Below are 14,474 nucleotides of genomic sequence, written 5' to 3' on the forward strand. Positions count from 1 at the left end.
TTTTAAATATTAATTAATAGAGGACTGAGTAGATGCATGTTGTCATGCACTTTGTCGTGATTTTTTTAATTGGTGGGGTAATACATTTCACTAATGACATCATGACACGGGTCTCATCGTGCATCATAAAGTGTGTAATTATGCACATTTGATCATAATTCTTAATTGGTAAATGTTAAGTTACATTTAATTTAACTTACACCACTGACATGAACAGTGTATGAGTCTCACACCGATTGAATGTAAGTTACATTAAATATAATTTAGGGGTTCCCTTCTTAATTAATAATACATATTTCGAGTTTAAGTTTATTATTTATTGCACCATTAATGATAACACTATTTGGTCCAAGGGATTGATAAGACCTTAATCAAAACATTTCGCAATTGTTTCGTACAAAAAAGAACTCATAATGTACATATCTATCAAGGTATCAAAATGGTATGTCTTACCCTACACAAGTATTTCTTGGACCTCAAATAGCATTTTCCTTATTAGACTCTACCTCACTAGCACTATCCATTTTACACGCATGCACACACACATATATATAGTAATTATTAAATAAGAAATTTTTTAAATTATCAAAGTGAAAAATAAACTAAAAAAATAAAATACACAATTCAATATAATATATTTTATGATGTAATGTAATGTATTAAAAAAAAATATATTTTTAATATCTTTTAACCAACCCCTTATTTTAATAACGGAAAGGATCCTCTCCCTCTCTCTGTATACAAAATTAAAGGGGGAAAGATCGGAGTTTACACGCAAGTCTTTTCCCAAAAAATAAAAATAAAAATAAAAACCAAAAAGGTCGATTTTCCAAGTCAAGCCTGCCAGCACGCTTACACTCACACTCAACACACTTAATTCAACCTCAACTGAGTCAATATATATCAGTTCACAGTCGTGAGGATTTCATAAACAGACTTTGTGAAGAAGAAATCAAGAAACAAGAAAATGGCAGCAGCCACAGAATCAAAGACTGTTCATTCAGCAGCAGTCACCTATGTTTCCATGATTTCACTCCTCACTCTCTGCCCTCCTTTTGTCATTTTGCTGTAAGATTCGTACACTTCATCCTGCGATAAGAATCTGTTTCTTGATTACTTTCTGAATTACTCATCATGATATTATCTTGTTATTATTATTATTTTTAATTTTTTGTGGAAGTTAAAAAGATTGCCTTGTGGTTAAATGTTTATAGATATAAGCAACCATTGGTCCATCGATCGTGATGTAGATGTGTTTGTAGTAATCAGTATAAACCCGAACCCGGTAATAGAATCCAGTTATATAAACTGGGTAATTAAGTTCATATTGAATCGTGTAAATTTTACAGCTATAGTTTGAATTTTGGTACTCCTTTTCCAGATGGTATACAATGGTACATGCTGATGGGTCTGTTATCAAATCATGGGACTACTTGCGGCAAAATGGGCTGCAGGGGTTTATAGATATATGGCCAAGACCTACTGCTGTTGCTTGGAAATTAATTGCTTGTTTCGGAGCATTTGAGGCTGCACTTCAGCTTCTTCTTCCTGGCAAAAGGGTTGAGGGTCCGATTTCTCCTACTGGGCATCGCCCAGTTTACAAGGTATTATATTTACTGTTTTGGTGGAATTTATGGAGTTTTAAGACCTTTTAGTTGCACAAAATTGAAGAAATTTGTTCTATTCTTAATCCTTCTTGACTTTGTTTGCAATTGTTGCAGGCAAATGGTGTGGCCGCATATGCAGTTACGTTAATTACCTATCTAAGCCTTTGGTGGTGAGGGAGTTCTCCATCTACTTCTTCTTTTCTAAACATTGCATTGTACCGCACAACCGTGTTTTGTGATGTTGTCTATAGGTTGTAGTGAGTGGTGTTTTTTTTTTTTTTTTCATTTCTTCCTTTTGTTGCTGATGTTAGAACTTTGCTGTGCACTGTTGCTGATAGATATCACTTTTTCTTTTGCTTCATTCTTGTATTTTTCATAAATATTTTCGTATACACTCATTAATGGTTTTCCTATCCTTAGTCTAGTTCATGTCTTCTTTGGTTATTGTGTCAAAGTCAAAAGGCTCTCTGGTTAGTTGGTCTGCTAAATTACTGCTTGATGGAGTACTTGTTTCCATGCTATGTAGGATATAAATTCTATCTTTGTATCTAATTTAGAAACAAAATTTATGAATGGCTATTTACATGATTGTTCAGTATTTTGTATCCTTTTATTTTAGTTTTCATATATTTTGTCTAGATCTTAACAGCTGCATTTGTTGTTTTTCAATGGAGTTTAGTTTCTCCCCCCCCCCCCCCCCAACCTGTAGTCACTGGTTGGAAGTGCATGGTTTCTGGAGGAAACCTCGTCCAATTTTCTACCAGCTATTTGCTTACCTGTTTTCTCGTGTATTTTACACACTTTCAATAAGTTGACTTGTGCTTTCACTGTATGCATTCTTCAGGTTTGGAATATTCAACCCCACCATTGTTTATGATCATCTGGGAGAAATATATTCGGCACTTATTTTTGGAAGCTTCATCTTTTGTATTTTCTTATATATTAAAGTAAGGGTTTCTAGTTATGCCAATTGGCATTCTAATTAATCACTATTTAATAATTTGGTTAATATTTCTGACACTGATGTTTTATGTCTACAAGGGTCACTTGGCCCCATCTTCCACTGATTCTGGTTCATGTGGAAACATAATAATTGACTTCTACTGGGTGAGTTTCCTCAGGCTTTGTGATTTCTACATTTGCTTATGTTTCCTTTTCACTTATTATCCTCAAAAATGCTATTTAAAAAGCAGACATATAGAAGACCAAGAAATAACTATCTACTGTGACAATTAATGACTAGAGAAAAGAAGTTGATGTCATTATTAGATTTATGCTAGACAATGTATTCTTCTTAAGTACACATGTATCGTCCAGGCTGTGTTCTCAATTAGGTTCTTTCTTATTACAGGGTATGGAGCTGTATCCTCGAATTGGCAAGAACTTTGACATCAAAGTATTCACAAACTGCAGATTTGGGATGATGTCTTGGGCTGTTCTCGCTGTCACTTATTGTATTAAGCAGGTAGAAGCTCTTTCATATTTCTGTTTCTAAATGTTAAATTCAGTGAAATACCTAGGCAGTGGAGACTGGAGAGTTCTCATTTTCTAGGTGCTTATATAATTTGTAGACAAAGTCATTTAACTGATTGTGTTTGGCAAACTTAGCTGCTAGGAAAAGTTCCACCATCTATTTTAACTCTAATATGCCTCTACCCTCATTCGCATGTCCAAAGCAACACAAAATGAACTAACATTACTATGACTTAGTTAATTGAATATGAAATTTTTAGGATTTGAACTCTAGATCTCTTGGTCAGATATGCTACAATATTGAGTGACCATTGATCCCAAATTCTTAACTGGTAAGCACACCTTGGAATAGCATTAAATATTATCTTGATTTGCTTGTTTACCTTTCAGGCCTGTTATCTTTGATGCAATTCCAACTGTAGGTCTTCTTCTAGCATAAGATTACCATTGATTTTTTACCAGGAGTTTATGTCCTTCAAGAGTCAATTATGTTTTGCTAATTTTTTGTATAAGAAATCTAAAAACATTTTTTTTTGGTTTCTTCTTTCTTTATCCTACCAGTATGAAGCAAATGCAAAAGTCGAAGATTCCATGCTTGTAAATACTATATTGATGCTGATTTATGTTACAAAATTCTTCTTGTGGGAAGCTGGTTACTGGAGCACAATGGACATTGCTCATGATCGAGGTTTACATATTCTCTAATTGCCTTTATTCTTCCCATGCTAGTTTTGCAGCCATTGTTTCTTAACATGTGAGCTGAAAGGTTGGTGCATGCAAGTTGGAATGTTAATTGGACCTTGATGAGATAACATTTATGTAAATGTTTTATGAACTATAGAGGTACAATGAAAGTCCATACTGTTGGTGTGATTGTCATTGTCTTGGGATATTTAGAGTTTCTTGCTATGTTGACAAAGCTGTATCTCTGTTTACCTGCTAATGGTGTTATCTCATATTAATAATTTATTTGTTCACTTAGGTGAGGTTTGTACAAATTCTACATTTTCTTATTGATTGATTTATCCATCTAGTCTTCTCTGATGCCTCAACCTTATCTAGTCTCTGAAGCTAACCTACATTTCCTTCCCCCATTTCACGTACTGCTGCTTTTTATTATTGTTAAATATCAATCAATACTTTCTCATGAGTTGACACCTTGCATCCTCGCCTTTTCCATGGAGATGAATGCCTTATAGCTTAAATAGACCCCATTTCCTATTGTTTCCCTACTCATTCCTATCATTCGTTCTGCTGGTTAATTTTTTGGATGACCTCTAGTTAGTAATTTAACTTCCTTTTCTCTCGTAAAAGTTTGATGTTGTGTGCTAGGTCCTGATATCCATTGCAAAAGTGTTGTCTGCGCCGATTAAGAAAAATTTCTGGCTGAAAAGTAAATAAGTGAATGAGAAAACAAAACTCTGGCTGCAAGTTTTGGATTTTTAACTGCTGTCTACAAATTTGTGCACCTTGTTGCTAAATACTAGTAAAGCATTTGAGTTCCATCTTCATTTTGATCATCAGTTATTCTTGCTTACAAGTTTTTGCTAGATTATTTCATGTTTAGCTTTAAAAAATGATTGCTATTTTCATTGAAATGATCACTGGTGGTTGTATTTTGAAAAATGAAAGCATAGCAGTTTACATGGTGTTGGGGCTGCCTTGTAAACATCTCTCTAAAGTCCTGTTTGTTCAGATGTTTAATGTATTGACTTTTTTCTTTTTTCCCCTCTCTTTTATTTGGATGAGAAAATGTGAGCAGTTTTATTGGATATGATTGCATTTAACCACTGGCTCTAGCGGATTAGAAAGCTTTTAACAGAAGGCTTCTTCTTGCGCATCCAGATTGGTATCTGCATTTCAACTTCTGGTTCCTTTTCAATTATACATATGAGGTGTGCTATAAAACTGGTCCGGAGTTGTTTATTGACCCCGGTTATGTATTATTATGGAAACGCTTGTGGAAGACATATCATGATTGTCCTTGTTTACCTTTTTATATCATCTTGCTGCTTCACATATGTTTAGTTTGGTTAGAAAATAAATAACTCTAGGATGTTTAAGTGACAGATTCCCACTTGTAGTTTCTTACATACAATAAAAGAAATATATTACACATTTATTTATTCATTTATTTTTTCTCTCCAGCTGGGTTTTATATTTGTTGGGGATGCTTGGTATGGGTTCCTTCTGTGTATACATCTCCTGGCATGTACCTAGTTAACCATCCTGTGCATCTTGGCACTCAGGTAAGTAGTGTCCTGTTATTTGTTGTTCATCAAATGTAATAAAGTTGACTTCTGAGAAGTATCTGATTAGCCATATTTTTCTGATAAATAGTGATTGGTTCTAGTATTGACTATTGAGGACATTTCAATTTCTGTGTTACAACAAGATAAATTTTCCTTCTGATTTTCCATGTATACAGTTAAAAAATGGTTTGACCAATCATGTTTCATTAAATTAATCAATCGAAAGGAATCAGGAGTGTGACTTGTAGTGTTGAACTTGCTCCTTGTGATGAATTGGGGAAAAACTGTAGTAGTGAAATTTGATTTTGGATTTGAATGCCGTACCAAATAATATAATAAAAAGTTTGCTAATAAATTTGTGAACTTGTGAGATTTTACCAAATAATTAACATGTTAAAGATGCTGGTTTGCAGGGTTAAACTATGAATTTTGCAATGTTCGCTAAGTTAGGAATTAAAGTTTGATAAGAACTAAGAAAAAGAAGTAATTCGTCATTTCATGGATTGATTAAAATGCCTTGGCCAAAATTGAAACCTAGTTGAGGATAATTACTTAAGTTTACCATCTTAAGAATTCAATTTAAATTATATATTCTTGATTCTGATAATACCCAACCTCCTTTCCAGCTTGCACTTTTTATTCTAGCGGCAGGCATTCTTTGCATATACATTAATTATGATTGCGACAGGCAAAGGCAAGAATTTCGTAGAACAAATGGCAGATGCCTGGTTTGGGGCAAAGCACCATCAAAGGTGATTCGTCTTGTGTCACTCAAGATGTTTTTTCTGTAATTTAAAATTTTTTCTACTTATATTGGTTCCACATTTCTGAGTATTTTGGAGTTGACTAGTTCTGATACTTTTGCAGATTGTTGCTTCATACACAACATCATCTGGGGAAACAAAACAAAGCCTTCTTTTAACCTCAGGCTGGTGAGTTTTCCATCTTTATGTTGTAACTGAATGTTATACTTAGATCTAGGTACTAAACAGGTTTTTTCCTACATTGTGCAAATTTATCTTATTGCTTTCTAACACACATTATCTTATCTGCTAGCTTATCAACTAGTTTAGATTACCCACAAGTTTATCCAAGTCAAGTCAATTCAAACCCTTTGCTTTGGAATTTATCTGCCTATATAATGTCAATTGTGAATAATGTTGATGTCTTCTGAAAGAATATCTATATTTGCAGGTGGGGTTTGGCCCGTCATTTCCATTATGTACCTGAAATATTGGCTGCGTTTTTTTGGACTGTTCCAGCTCTTTTTAATCATGTAAGCATTTGCAATTATGTAATAGTATTGCTGCTTGAGTATTCAACTGAATATCTTGCTGATGTCGCTTGCTTTTTCTCTTCTTCTGCAGTTTCTACCATACTTCTACGTTATATTTCTTACGATCCTTCTTTTCGACCGAGCTAAAAGAGACGATGATAGATGTCGATCCAAGTAAGCTGATACCAAGTTTCAAACTTCAATTATGATATGTTTTACATTAAAACTGAATTTTATCTTAAAGCTTTGATTGACTTTAAGTGTAGGCATTTGGTATCGCTCCTGTTTCTTTCACATACACAGACAGGCCCACTTCACCCAATTACAAAGTGTTAACACTCATACCACCCTATAATTTTCCTTGCTTACGCAATAATTATTGGCGGATGTGTTTACTTTAAAAAAAAAATGATACTATTAAGTGCCTGTGTAATATTTTGGTACTAGTTGCTTTACTTGTTAAGATTTCTATGGGTAACACGGGGTTAGGATTTGAAACTTCACACATCATAGTTTCGGATAGGTTTGATTTATGTTTATATACCATTTAGAAATGAAAAAGTGTGTAATACTATTGATTTGTCACTAAGCAATATGTAAAAGTTGAATGAAATTTTGACGAGGTCATGCTTGCAGATACGGGAAATACTGGAAAATATACTGCCAGAAGGTTCCCTACCGGATCATTCCTGGAATCTACTGAGACATTTATCAATGTTGAATCTCTGACCGTGGCTCATTTCAAATTTCTTGGCCTCTTCATATCAGATGGTTATGTTCGTGAGTCCATGTACCATTTATCTCCGCCTAACTGTTGTCTCTGACTAGACACTTCCTCGAGTGCTTGTAAGTTTTGATGTGATGTAGGAGGAAGCATTTGGCGTATTCCTGTGATGAATGTTTAGATCATTAGTTCCTTGGTTTCACTTTTGCAGCTTTTGATGAGCTAGGGATAATTGTGCATGAAGGGATATTATAACTATGGTTCAGATTAGTGTATTTCGTAGAACTGCTCTATTGTTTTGAGTTGAATTGGCTTCTAGTTATGCGTTATTTCTACTTGGGCATCAAAAGGAGATGGTGTTAGTTTGGCTTATGTTTTGATCTTTCCTCTAATGGAATGTAGGTTCAGTTGGATTAAATTTAATCGAAATCGAAATGAGTTGGATTATCATAAATGTGTTTACTTTGTCTTGGAATCGGAATGAGTTAGATTATAACAAATTACTAAAAAGTATTTAATGAATTATTATCATAATTATTATTTTATATTTTAACTATAGTGATTATTTATTCAAAAATTATTATTATTAATTATTGTCAATAATATATTGATATATTAGTTAATTATAAAAATTATTAATTAATTAATTATATTAATAATTATTATAAAATATATTAATTAATAATGTTAATATTACTTATTTAATTATAATAATATATTAATTATTGTGATTATTTATTCAAAAACTATCATTATTAATATATTGTTGTTAATAATGTATTAATATATTAATTAATAGTAATAATTATATTAATTAATTAATAATAATATATGAATTAATTATAATAATTATATTAATAATTATTATAACAGTATATTAATTAATTAATAATAATAATATACGAATTAATTATAATAATCATATTAATGATTATTATGATAGTATATTTATTAATTCATTATAATAATAAAAATAGATTAATTATTGTGATTATTTATTGAAAAACTATGATTATTAATATATTATTATCAATAATATATTAATATATTAATTAATAGTAATAATTATATGTATTAATCATTAATAATAATATATGAATCAATTATAATAATTAAATTTATTATTATTATTAATTATAGTTTTTATATTAATTAATAGTAATAATTATTTCAATTAATTAATGATAATATATGAATTAATTATAATAACTATATTAGTATAATAATTAATTAATTATTATAATAGTATAATAATTAATTAATTATTGTGATTATTTATTCAAAAATTACAATTATTAATAATTCTTTTTAATAATGTATCAATATACTAATTAATTAATCATAATAATATATTAATTAATTATATATTTGGCTTTTTTATTTTTGATATTTATATTTTTTATTTAAAGGAGGGACATTTTAAGAAAACTTGAATGTTAATGGGGGAAAAATGGGAACTCTAGGGAATGAGAGATTGATTACCACCTCCCCATGGGAATCAATCTCCCATTCTCATTTCCAAATAGTGGTGAGCCCTACGATTCCGATTTTGATTCTTGTTCCATTTTTGTGAAGTAAATGCCGTCAATTATTGTGATTCTTCAATCTGTAAAGTAAACGCACCATAAGATGAATCAAAAAGAAAAAAAAATTGAATATCAGATTTTTTTAAAAAAAATGGATAAAAGTTAATTCCTGACATCACCTTAAAATTAAGAGTAATGATACAGCCACAAACTCTTGTACAAATTTATTTTGTATAAACTGATGTGGTTTTAATTTATTGATTGAATTAAATATCTCTTAGTTCATATGATTTATTTCTATTATTTTATATTTTCATTCAACCAATAAATTAATGTCACATCAAATTGTACAAGATAAATTTATACAAAAATTTATGACTGTATCATCACTCTAAAATTAAATGCACGAGTACTTCTTGGTGGGGTAAACTTAGAATCTGTGCGTGTACGTAGAACCAGCCCAAATAATTCGTAATTGTATCCCATGTGATATATTAGCTAGTTGGGTCCAAATGTTCTTGGCCTCCAACTGAGATTGGGGTGTGCGAATTGACTTATTCGGGTCGGGTAAATTTTCAGCGCTTTGAACAAGTTAAAAGGAAATCGAATTGAAAATCCGAAGTTGTGTTCTGGTGTTCTGGGGTTCGTACTCCGTAATCGTAAGCGAAGCTTTTCGCTGTTTCTGGTACAAAGCAAAAATTTTTATGTTCATTAATATATGCATTCGCTTGTCTGTTTTAACTTTTAGGGTTTTGGCTCTTTTACCCGGAAGCAAAACCCTCCAAAATTTTGTTAATTGGCTATTGTATTTTGCTTTGTTTGCTTAATTATGAGTATTTAAATCTGGGTTGTTTTAGTTATTTCAAAATATATTATATTGAAGCTCAAGACGTTTGTATTTTAGGCCCTGTTAAGTATTGTAAATCTTATAATTCTATGAAAAACGAAAATTTGACTTTCTTTTAGTACTTAGGTTTGAAGATGTAAGGGTGTGTTGGGGATTGAGTTGCTGTGGCATTTAATCCACATAGGCTGTTGAATGGAATCATTAATTTTATGGGTACATGTGTGTGCAACATTAGCTATTATTGAATCCTTTTAGTTAATATGCTTTCGAGGTTAAGTTGCAGCATTGTCTCAGAAGCTGAGGGAAAGCAGCCTGGTACTCTCTGTGGTGGTTTATTCTGTCCCTTGCACGCACTGAGTAGCACTACTTGCCCGGAAGTCAGACTATGGTTTGGTTCACCGCCTAATCTAATCATACGAAAACTATGAACATACCTGAAGGGTTAGAAATAAAATTGGGAGGTTTACTGAAAATTTGGTTCCCGATAGGAAAATGGATTTTGAAAAGCTAGGATACTGTTGTAGTCTTTGCTATGATTTGGGTATAATCAGATAGGAATGTAGGAGAATCAGCCTTTTCATTTCTTGTTTTTAAAACGGTCTTAAAATTGTATCCCTTTTTTCTTTTCTTTTTTTTTTTTGGGTGAAAATTACTGACTGAAAGCATTTGTATATATATTTTGTTTTCAAAATTGAATAATTGGATCTGGATTGCTTGTCAAATAGGCCCTGAAGTATTCCTATGTTTGTTCTTCATAGGCAAGATGTCAGCGTATGATAATGTCGTTGGTGGCAAGCTGAAGCTTAAGGGAAAAGCTTTGGATGTGAAGGCTGGTGGGATGAAGAAGAAAAAGAAACATAAGAAGAATCATGATCAAATTGCTCAAGTTATAGAAGATGACCTTTCAGCAGGTTGGTAAATCTTTCCTTACCAAAACAAGTAGTTGGTATGTTTAGTAGTTCAATCTTACCCACGGTACCATACAAATGAGACTTTCTTGTAATCTTCTTTAACTTGGTTAGATTCCTTAGTTGTGATCTGTCTGTCTGCATGCATGTCAACCTAGGTGTTGGAAAAGCTTTGGTTACATTATTAGAGATTTTAGATGCCTTTTCGAGTTTGGTACTTGCCACTGTTGTATTTCCTAAATGTTACTGTAATATGGATGGATTGACTTCTAAAACGTTGTTAATATAGGTCAGCTGCTTCCTTTAGCATAAGGTTCACATAATGATGACATCTGATTCTTGTATCAATGTGGCTTATGTTCACTTTGTAATGTTCAATTATTGTGTTTAGTCACTTACTTGTGTTCTCTTTGCTGTGGTTATAAGACCTTCTTTTGGTAAAATTGGTAGATGGTCATACAATCATAATATCTACTACTGGTGTGTAAACACTTTCTGTTCTGGTTAGATTGATTTGTGTAGTGGAAACATACATTTGCTGCTGAAAGTGGGTATCGTTGACATTTTTTGGTGCAACATAATATCATGTTGCTATTGTAGCTCACTATGACTATTTTATGAACCCCGTTTGATTGTTCTTCGCTGCAGGTGGAAGCACAGAAGTATTAGCTGATCCTGATGAGAAAGAGACAAATGATGCTACCAAAGAAATTGGGGAAGAGAAGCCTGCTCCTTATGATGACAATCTCACGCCGGCTGAGAGACGATACATTGAGCAGAGACAGAAACTTGATGTTAACAGGTTGGCAAAAGAAGCTAATAAATCTCACCGCGATAGGATTCAAGATTTCAACCAGTATTTGGCAAACATGAGCGAGCATTATGACATCCCCAAAGTTGGCCCTGGTTAATTCAGATGCGATTTTGTGTACCCTTGCCTGAGTATTGGCCTTCTTCACTTTTTTTTTTTTTAAATTTCACATCATATGAATATATCTGTGTGGGTGTATCACATATGTCGTAATATACCTCTCTGTTTATTTGTTAACGTGACACAGATGATGCGATTTGTGTTTTTCTTGCTGTTTTAGAACGTAATTGAAATATTCTGTCCTTTGTTGAATTTGCTTGAGCTTGAAACTCCTCTTCTTTTAGTTACATAAAAATCTGAAGAAAATAGCTACATATATGCATGCATCTGAAGGAGATATTTGGATTTGTTCACAAGATTGTAAGTTTGTACATTTTTAAACTGAAGTGATTGGAAAAGCCATGAAAGTTGGACTTGTCTCGAGAGATGTTAATTGAATGGAGTTGAAAGATTGAATTCGTTGATATTCAGGATTACTACTATATAGACTTTTTCTACAGCTCAAATCAGATGAATTAGATCCTGTAAGTGAAGTAGGTTTTCGGTATATTGTTAATAAACACAATTTAAATGGCGAAAAGTATACACAAGTATGAATATTCAATTTATAATTTTGACAGATAAACTAATTTAGAATCAACTGCTTCGTTCCAGATGGCAAAATCTAAGTGTATACGTTACAATGAGATTCACCGCTGTATGGATAAATTTTCAACATTTGTGTTCAAAATTTAATAATTTTGTCAACATTTTTCACGTTAAGGTTTCAAGTTTCACCCTCAGTTTTGGAGGTTTCAACCTCAGCTTATGGTAGCCAATAGTGAATACATTTGTGCATTCTCTCGTGACTCTGCTGGACTTAGAATTTTTCATTGTACTTGAGAACCCAATTTCTGACTCCAACCAAATAGGGGAAAGGGAGAAGCTTATTCAAAACTGGTACTTGGTAACAGTACAAGGCAAAGAGAAGCCACACCTTCACCAGCATTCCCAAACAACATTTTTTGAAAGCTAACTTCGTATTGGGTTTGCAAAAACCTCTTATACTTCCTGGGTTTCAAAAACATGTCCGAAGCAAAAGCAGTTTTGTCAATAGCAGCTTCACTTGCTGCCTCTGCAATGCTTATCGGGAGTATTGCTAATGATTTTTTGCCCACCGAAGTTCAAGACTACTGGTATTCCAGCCTCCATTTTGTTTCCCAATATCTTTCTTCACGCATCACCATTGTTATCAAAGAATTTCTGGGATTGATCATAAACCAAGTATTTGAAGCAACACATTTATACCTAGGTGACAGAACAACCACAAGCTCAGCTAAAAGACTCAGGGTGGGGAAGAGTGAGAAAGAAAAGACTTTCCGGACAACTCTCGATCGAAATGAAGAAATGGTTGATGTTTTCGAAGATGTAACACTGAAATGGAAGCTAATCTGCACACAAGTTCCGCTGTCAGTTGAGTACATAAATCCGGACTTGGAAGATCACAATGCGTCTCTGCGGTCAGAAGTTAGACATTACGAGTTAAGTTTTCACAAGAAACACACAGATACAGTCCTCAATTTGTACTTGCCCCATGTTTTGAAAAAGGCAAAGGCAGTCAAAGAAGATTGCAATACGGTTAAGCTTTACACAGTTTTGCGTAACTGTTGGGATGCAAATAATGTTGTTCTTAAGCATGCAATGACTTTCAAGGACCTTGCTCTTGATTCAGAACTGAAGAAAATGATCATCAAAGATTTAGACATCTTTAGGAATGGCAAAGAATACTACAGAAGAGTTGGGAGAGTTTGGAAACGCGGGTACTTGCTATTTGGTCCTCCAGGCACAGGCAAGTCGAACTTGATTGCTTTTATGGCTAATCACTTGAAATTTGATATCTATCACTTGGATTTAACAGATATTCAATTCAGTTCTGACCTTCAATTTCTGCTGCTTACAATGCCAAGTCGGTCAAGATAATGATTGCTCTGTCAAGCTACAGAATCGGGAATCATCAAAAATACTAGCAACGAATCAAGGTGGTAACAGGGTGACACTCTCAGGACTACTGAATTTCATAGATGGTTCGTGGTCTTGGTGTGGTGAGGGTCGCATTATTCTTTTTTGGACAAATCACAAAGAGAAATTAGACCCAGCTTTGCTGAGACCTGGACGCATGGACGTGCACATTCATATGTCGTAATGCAACACATCTGTGTACAAGCAACGTGCGTTCAACTATCTGGGGATCAGCCATCATCATCTTTATGAGCAAATGCTGATAATGGAAATGAATGGTACGCCTGCAGAAGCGGCTGGTGAGTTGGCGAACAGCGCAGAAGCTCAAGTCTCCCTTCAAGGGCTTATCAAGTTTCTCCATGTAAAGTTGCAAGCAACAAACTAACGAGCTAGCATTCAATTCTATTTCATCAGACATTAGCATTTCAACTGTCTTTTTCTATGCGGCTGCTTTGTAGAGGATTTATGATGAAAAATCTAAGGATCAATGACAATGATATAAGGATTTGCAATTCTGACAAGAAAGCCTGTTCCTTGTAATGATTTCGACTAGTAGTTGGCAAATATGAGTATGAACTTAAACTAATTATACAGCTTTCATCTGCATTATACTCTTGCTTTCTTTGTTGCAGATGATGCAATTTGTTGGTTCTTCAAAGGACTTTGAAGTTCAAAATTCATGATGTTAAAATGCAAATTAGAAAGTAACAAATTGATAGGCAAAGGATCATATGGGGGGAAATTGTTCAAAAAGAGTAGCCTAAAACTCTTTTTTGGCATTCATCAATTGGGCAAATATCCGAAAAAAAGAAAAAAAAATGTTGAATTCAGTCTTAGTTAGTTTGTTGCATTATCTTGTTCGGTCATCTTGAATGGGGGAAACTTGAAAAGCCCTTGAAGGGGAAGACCTCAACATCTCTGCTCTTCATCAACTTCCCTGCCACTTCTGCAGGCGTAACATTTACCTCCATTATCAGCCCTTCAATTTGTTC

General features: G+C 33.3%; 3 protein-coding genes across 4 annotated transcripts; all 3 read left to right on the forward strand.

The window, feature by feature from the left end:
* The first annotated feature begins 799 nt into the window (after window positions 1-799).
* LOC102631279 (7-dehydrocholesterol reductase) lies at window positions 800-7,704 on the forward strand. Its single transcript, XM_006465077.4, has 13 exons — window positions 800-1,068; window positions 1,382-1,604; window positions 1,722-1,777; window positions 2,452-2,554; window positions 2,649-2,714; window positions 2,959-3,072; window positions 3,642-3,768; window positions 5,229-5,329; window positions 5,959-6,084; window positions 6,200-6,264; window positions 6,527-6,608; window positions 6,700-6,782; window positions 7,245-7,704. The coding sequence occupies exons 1-13, from the start codon at window positions 968-970 to the stop codon at window positions 7,309-7,311; spliced, it is 1,314 nt and encodes a 437-aa protein (XP_006465140.2). The 5' UTR covers window positions 800-967; the 3' UTR covers window positions 7,312-7,704.
* A 1,672-nt stretch (window positions 7,705-9,376) lies between these two features.
* LOC102606678 (uncharacterized) lies at window positions 9,377-11,736 on the forward strand. 2 transcript variants are annotated; one of them, XM_006465078.4, is made up of 3 exons: window positions 9,377-9,543; window positions 10,464-10,616; window positions 11,262-11,736. In XM_006465078.4, the coding sequence occupies exons 2-3, from the start codon at window positions 10,469-10,471 to the stop codon at window positions 11,522-11,524; spliced, it is 411 nt and encodes a 136-aa protein (XP_006465141.2). In that variant the 5' UTR covers window positions 9,377-9,543; window positions 10,464-10,468; the 3' UTR covers window positions 11,525-11,736. The 2 variants fall into 2 exon arrangements, with proteins under 2 accessions (XP_006465141.2, XP_006465142.2); XM_006465079.4 differs by having other exon boundaries at window positions 9,400-9,543; window positions 10,431-10,616.
* An 813-nt stretch (window positions 11,737-12,549) lies between these two features.
* On the forward strand, window positions 12,550-13,443 carry LOC107176527 (AAA-ATPase At3g50940-like). The gene has a single exon (XM_025100180.2). It carries the CDS (start codon window positions 12,550-12,552, stop codon window positions 13,441-13,443), a length of 894 nt encoding a protein of 297 aa, XP_024955948.2.
* The last annotated feature ends 1,031 nt before the right edge of the window (window positions 13,444-14,474 follow it).

This window comes from Citrus sinensis, chromosome 7, assembly GCF_022201045.2.
Source record: "Citrus sinensis cultivar Valencia sweet orange chromosome 7, DVS_A1.0, whole genome shotgun sequence".
Classification (NCBI taxonomy): domain Eukaryota; kingdom Viridiplantae; phylum Streptophyta; class Magnoliopsida; order Sapindales; family Rutaceae; genus Citrus; species Citrus sinensis.

Bases quoted from the DNA above. Each gene is read 5' to 3' on its own strand.
- LOC102606678 (XM_006465078.4), top strand. From the start codon at position 10,469: ATGTCAGCGTATGATAATGTCGTTGGTGGCAAGCTGAAGCTTAAGGGA. The intron at 10,617-11,261 runs GTTGGTAAATCT...TCTTCGCTGCAG, and splicing joins AGAAGATGACCTTTCAGCAG to GTGGAAGCACAGAAGTATTA.
- LOC107176527 (XM_025100180.2), top strand. From the start codon at position 12,550: ATGTCCGAAGCAAAAGCAGTTTTGTCAATAGCAGCTTCACTTGCTGCC.
- LOC102631279 (XM_006465077.4), top strand. From the start codon at position 968: ATGGCAGCAGCCACAGAATCAAAGACTGTTCATTCAGCAGCAGTCACC. The intron at 1,605-1,721 runs GTATTATATTTA...CAATTGTTGCAG, and splicing joins GGCATCGCCCAGTTTACAAG to GCAAATGGTGTGGCCGCATA. The intron at 3,769-5,228 runs GTTTACATATTC...TTTTCTCTCCAG, and splicing joins GGACATTGCTCATGATCGAG to CTGGGTTTTATATTTGTTGG.